This window comes from Morus notabilis, unplaced genomic scaffold, assembly GCF_000414095.1.
Source record: "Morus notabilis unplaced genomic scaffold, ASM41409v2 Scaffold199, whole genome shotgun sequence".
NCBI lineage: Eukaryota > Viridiplantae > Streptophyta > Magnoliopsida > Rosales > Moraceae > Morus > Morus notabilis.
This window is the reverse complement of record NW_010366841.1, coordinates 363762-370735: the sequence shown is the minus strand read 5'-3', so window position 1 is coordinate 370735 and position 6974 is coordinate 363762. Positions and strand designations below refer to the sequence as shown.

The 6974-nt window shown below is 34.3% G+C and overlaps 1 protein-coding gene across 1 annotated transcript; it reads left to right on the top strand.

Annotated features, from left to right (window-relative positions):
• Positions 1 to 6296: 6296 nt before the first annotated feature.
• On the top strand, positions 6297 to 6746 carry LOC21401262 (vegetative cell wall protein gp1). The gene has a single exon (XM_010111250.1). The coding sequence runs from the start codon at positions 6297 to 6299 to the stop codon at positions 6744 to 6746; it is 450 nt and encodes a 149-aa protein (XP_010109552.1).
• Positions 6747 to 6974: the final 228 nt, after the last annotated feature.

The following is a 6974-nucleotide window of genomic DNA, read 5'->3' as shown; positions in this document are numbered from 1 at the left end:
GAGCGTCGTTGAGTAGTCGCCGACGCTTCTTCGCTCTGCTTGGTTGTTGTGCGCTTTCGAATGGATTTACGAGCGGCATTTCCCTTTGAAAGTACCTGATTTTATCTCCTAAACCGCCTGCTGCTGAATGCATAATGGCTGTCATGGTGACCATGACTTATTTCCTTGCTCTTTGTCACCAATGTACCAAAACGACAACGATTCTCTATGCTAACGCATGGTCAAGGACGGGAATTCCGAATGCAAATGACTTTTTGTGTTTTCTTGCAAGTCAAGGCTCTGAGATGTTTTTCTTTAAAAATAAAAAAAAAATAAAAAAATAAAAAAATAAAAAAAAAACCTTTAATTTGTTAAGAGCACTGCTTGTGGGTTCTTTGAGTAGGAAAATGGCGAACACTTTTTTTGGAGACTCAACTGGAATCCTCTAAGGAAAGAATGTAATGAATGCCAATGAGTTACAAGTGGTAAGGGGGGCTTCTTCTGATCGCTTGCATGGCCAGCAGAATAAGGATCGTTGGTTATTTTTCTGGTCATTGTTTATTTGGTTTATTCATGTTTCAAGTCATTGTCTTTCTTTTGTTTGTTTTCTTGCTTTGCCAATCACCATAAGCAGAAAAACATTTTGCATAAAGGCCACGGGAAAAGACGGACAGATTATGTAGCAAACAAATTGATCAAAGTATTTGTCATCTTCTCCTTGCACAAGACACGAGTATGGAAAGGATTATTTATTGAACGTGATGTATAAAAGATGCTTACGGTGTACGTGCGTGTGCCAAAACACACACACGCACACAAATGTTAGATTTGATTATAGATTAATCACGTTAAAACAAAAAATACGCAAAACTGACTGACCAAATACAAATTTAATGGTTTAAAATATAACCCTATCAATAAGGTACTTTTTTCTTTTTTTTTCTTTTTTCTTTTTAGTAAAATAAGGTACCTTTTTCAGATCGTAAAAATCACAAATATATATATATACCTACATAGCTATCTGTCAACTTTATTTGTTCGGGAAATTATAACTACTTAATAAATCATTTTCTATGACAACTCAAAATATCTATATGTTTAACTATATTTAGATTTTTGGCCAATTATCTATCAATAATGAATGACCACATTGCTTACCCATAAAAAATGTAGACAAAAAATTTATCGCATCATCTCTATATTTATTATCTTTTAAAATTAAAGAATTTCAGAGTATGAACCAAAAGATTATCATTAAATTTTTGTAATATTTACATTTTTTTTTGTGTTGAAAGCGTTTTCCGTAGTGTGCGGTCCTAACCTATATAGGGGGTATTCACGAATTGGGTTTTGTGAATTAAGGGTTAATCTGCAAGCTAACCCAAAACCTTCGGATTGGAAAATTCTCTTATCGGTCTAAAAGTCCTCATAATCCAACAAAGAAAATCGGATTTCGCAGTTTAATTTCTACAAATTCTAAGGATCGGACCTAATTTTAGGACTCTTGAAGACCCATTTAAGTACTAATCTCATATATTCGTTTTAAGAAATTAAAATAAACATACTACAACATAAAATAATTTAATAAAATCTCATCCACCGCCACACAATTGAAATTCAGATATTAAGATCTTATCCATTAACACAAATCAATCTAAAACCTTTTGGATTGAAATTTTATCAACCTGTACAAACCCAAAAGTTCTCTCAACTCAATTCAACCCGTGCAGGTTGATTTAGAGCATGTTTAGTTCGCTGATTCAAATTTTTAATTCGAGTTGAGATGTGACTTTATGTGAGTTTTTTACTGTAGTAAAAAAATTAAATGTGATTATTTCTGATAGACTTTTACTGTAACAAAACTCGAATATGTGAAATGAATGAGGCCTTAAGTTGAGTGTATTTGCGGATTTGGTGGACACCCTTTGTGTCGATATATAATTTCTCACGCTTTCACATTTTTCCTTCTAACTGGTAGAGTTGAAAGTTCAGCTCGGCCCAACCCTAAAGAGGAGAGAATCGACCCAATCCAACCCCAAAGCTTGAAAGGTCTAGGTTCGGCTCAAAATTTTTTAAGGTATTTTGAAAAAAAAAAAAAAATCTTTAAAAAGAGAGTGTTTACCATGCCAGAAAAAATATTCGGGCTTGAAACTTTGACCCGGCCCGTCTCAAATGTTAAGGTCGGGCTGAACCTAGACTAACAATGACGGGTCTTGAAGTCAGTCCGCTTGTCATGACTCAAACTTACAGCTCTACTAACCGACAATGAAGTAAAAGTTCCTACAACCCATACATTATTTAAAACACCAAAAGGGCAAGGGACAATTAGTTCCAATCGACAAAATTACAAGAAAAACAATTACACTCCACTTTACAAAATGCGTTACACATTTACCGCATTTTCATCCCACACTTCATCATGAATAAAACTTTTAATACATAGATGAAGTTAAAGTCTTCAAAAGAACCAATGAAAATCACCCCACTGCCTTCAAAGTCTTCAATACTGCCAAACTACCTTTAAAGGGAATGGCCCACCCCTTCAAAGATCATAGAGTATTTTCAACGGTTATACCATATATATTGGAGCTTTTGATTTGTGTCACACGGGTGGCAATTCGTGTCACATATTGTATTTGTGTCATATTTTAATCATTTTTTTTTTAAATTTATAATCAATCCGAACACGACTTGTGACATGAAATTTTTTAAAAACCGCAACACAAACACGACACGACCACTATACGGGTTGACACGACACGACACGAAAATAACTCGTGACACGAAAATTGTATACTTAATTTAGTTTTTTACATATTAAAAATAACTTAAAAATTCATAACACACTAAAATACAATAACATCCATTAAAATTAAGCAAATAATAAGATTTTGAGTATAACTATCAAAATATCACAAGTTCATAATAAAATAAAAAATATGTAATGAAAAATATATGTATTTTTTAGTTTTTTACGTGTTTCGTGTCGTGTTCGTGTTAGGCGAGTCCAACCCAAAATTGACCCGTTTTTTTCATGTTAATTTCAGGTCGACCCATTTATGACTCAAACATCTTTTTTCTCAACCCTAACCTGCGAAATTCGTGTCGTATTATCATGTCGTTGTCCATATTACCGGCCCTAATCATACAAATAAGCTAGTTAACTATCAACAAAATGTTACATAAATCCAAACCATAAAGGAGTTGTGGCATAAACCCAAAGACATGTAAAAATTATGGTGCAACCTAGCATTGTCACTTCATCATTCATAACAGCACAAAACACCTTTTTTTTTTCCCATCTGATCAAACTCTAAAAGCGCGCTCTACCATAAAAATCTCTCTTTTTACCGGGGTAGGACTTGTTAATTATTAAAAAAAAAAAAAATGCAAGCAAGAAAAAGTCTGACGGAAACTAAAGAACGAAAGAAACTCTATCAGTATTAAGTAATGTGAACCTACATTATCAAAATAAAAAATAAAAAATGATAATGTGGGCCAAAAATTAGAGGCCTTGAGATATGAAGAGAATCCATCCTCAACCACCATTCGGGCCACAGCCTTATGCACTCCCTTTTGAGGCCCAATTTATTACCCATTACGAGGGCATATATAGACGAGCATAACAAAGGAGTAAACGAAACTTTCAGAAACGTTTACTCTGCATTCAACAAAATGAAATTTCAAAGTAATTATGTCACGCTAGCAGTAATGAATGATACACGCATGCAGGAATGAATGATACACGCATATCGGTATATTTTAGATTGCATAAAAATTTATACGTTTTCTCAGACTGCATGAATGATAGATGCATATGTTATAATTATGAAAATTATGTGTCAAAAACTGAAATGGAGTGAAACAGTAAATTAAGAATGAATCGAATTGGAAACTGGGGTTATGAATGTATAAAATGGAAAATTCAGGGGGTAGTTGAGAAGATGAGCGATGCATATATATGGTCCATCCAGAGAGGTGAGGAGAATTGAGATGGCAGACATATTTGTCTCTTGGCTCGATTCTCTATATATTTCACTTCAATGCCTTTCCTTATCTGCAAAACCCCCTGAATTATCCCCGCTATTTACTCCTAACTGTTTTTTTTTTCTTTTTTTTTTTATTTTAAAAAAAGAGCTTACTTTTTTTTTGCCATATTGGTCATTAACTTGACGCTAATGTTGCATTTAGGTCTCTATACTATTTTGTGTTGCAGTTAAGTCCTAAACACCACTGTATCTGTTCTACTTGTGGACTTGTACTGCATAAAGGCTTTTTCTTTTCTTTTTTTTTTTTTGGGTTAAGTCATCGTGTTCCAAACACATGCACCTTAACGAGAGGCGTTTCGATAAAAACTTACTTGCACTAATGATCCCTAACCTTTTACCTATTTTGAAACTATAGTTCAAACTTTTTTTCCCTTAGCATTTAAATTTTTAATGTCTCGTATCTCTGTTTTAATCCCACTCACTTCTATTTTGACAGAGTTGATAGGCAAGAGAAGAATGACATTTTTGTTATTAAACCCAAAAGTTTGCACTTTATTTTAACAGAGATTGCCAGTTTTTTAGAGGGCAAAAGAAAACTAACATATGTCATAATTTGAAAGGGCGTCTGAATAAGTATATGAAATAACGTCTGTCCTCAGCACCCCTCAACAACAATTGAGCATGCATGAAAGTTTGAATGGTATTACTATATAGATTCATTGACAAAAGGAGAATTCGACAATAGAAACAATGTCCCTATTTTCCATTTTTATAAAAGAAAAATGTCCATATTTTTCAAACCATGAACAAAATCCAATGCTTAGTGCTACCATACATCATAATTTGCACATATTTTTATAAAAATGTCCATATTTTTCCAAACCATGAACAAAATCCAATGCTTAGTGCTACCATACATCATAATTTGCACATGATTTGTTGCAACTTGAATCATAATCACAACTCTTTGCAAATTATCAAACTTCGCTAATGATGCCAAGAGTTCTAATCAACTATATCCGTCTCCCTTTAAACAATTGTATAATTGTCAATTTTCATCAAACTATCAGTTTTAGACGCTTCTATGTACTTGATTCTTCTTCTTCTTCTTCTTCTTCTTCTTCTTTGTGCTGAGAGCTAGATCAATACATGACCCTTTAGAAAACCAGAACTAATAATTTGTTTAGGGCTTAAATATTGTCATTGAGAATTGATGCAAAGAGAAACTGGAGGTAATCAACATTCTTAGATGAAATCTCATTGTTAATTTCAGCGGATGTAGTGTTAATTAAAGTCGGTATTGAGTTGAGACAAATTAAAGAAAATTTATTTTATTTCAATAATTTAAAGTTGAATATTGTATATTTTTAGGGAGAGAGCATCTCCAATGTAATGTTATAATTGATATTGTTATGTCAATTGTAAATTTAGCATTTGAGTGTGAAAAACTCTCCAATATAATGCTATTTGTTGTGCTAAATTTCTCCTATGTTATACTTTATGATAAATTTATCATAAAGTATATAACATATGATAAATTTAACATTTAATTGTTATTAGTTAAAATATTTACTTTTCATATAATCATTACAATTTTTGCATTTTTTAATTATTTGAAAAATAAAAAATTACTTTTATAATTTTCAATGCTTAATAATTCTAAAAAAAATAAATTTAACATTTCAAATAGCATTATACATTAAAATAAAACTAAAAATATATTTTTAATACTAAATATACAATTAACAATAATATTTACATTCAAAATGGTCTAATAAGTTACATGTTGGTACCATCTCCTTTGCGACTCACGCATGTTGGTTCCAAATCCACTTATACATGGTGCTAAAAAGCTATAGTCGAGTGTCATGGTGGAGATTGGAGATTGGAGAATACGATTGTGATTTGTGACGAAGCGAGAGGGGCATTTTTGTCCACTTTGGGCTGCCTAACTAGTCAGCAGAAGTAATGAAAGTACGTTGGGCACTTGGCACTCAGACTGCCCTCCTACTTTGTATTCTCTCTTAAATGGTCTTCACGTGCCACACTAAACTCCTTTCACCATCTCTTATTCTTAAAAATCAATTAAAAAAACAACTCTGCTCCTCAACGATGCACTGCTCTCTCTTCCCTTCTTTATCATCATCATCTTCATCTTCTTCTTCTTCTTCACCATGAAAAAAAGACGAAAAATAACCCATACTCTTCCATTTCTTCTAAACCAGTAAAACAAAAGAATAACAAAAAGACCCATTTGCAGATTCTGAGTTTTCTGGACCAGATCTTCAGAACCCAGAAACAGAGATTAAAAAAAAAAAAAAGAGAAAAATGTGTTATGTGGGCAAAGCAACGAAGATCTTCATTTTCATAGTCACGGTTCTTGTGGTTCTAGGGCTTGTCTTGGGATTTGGGCTTCTACGCCATGGACTCCAGAAGACCCATAAGTGCTCCGGCGACTCCTGCCAATCTCCACCGCTCGTTTTCCCCAATCCGGATCCGACTCCGAATCCCAGTTACAGCCAATCAAGCCCAGCAAGGCCTGATCCGAACTCGTCCCAACCCAGCCCACCAAGCTCTGTTCTCAGCCCACCAAACCCAAATCCAACTCCGCCTCCGCCGGACTCAAACCCAAGCCCAGGCCCACCTCCGCCGAATTCTAACCCCACTCAGCCGCCGCCATCTCCGCCGCCACCTACGCCGCCGCTATTGGTTGGGCCAGCGCCGACCTACAGCCCACCTAATTCGGTCCAGCTCACTCCAGGTCCAGTCCATGCTTAGCTTAGCTTAGCTTATCAAGGGCCTTCTTTTGATCAAGTTTATTCTTTTTTGGGTCAATTAGCAAACGTTTTCTTAGGAGAAAAGATTTCTTGATTCTTGGCTGAGTTTGTATAGAAATGCTGGTAGTTCTTGTAATGGTTTTTAAATTTCAAATTTTTTTTTTTTTGTTCTTCAATTCCTTGGGAAATGGTGGGTTATGATAATGTGGGTTGGGGGGAAGATGGTGAA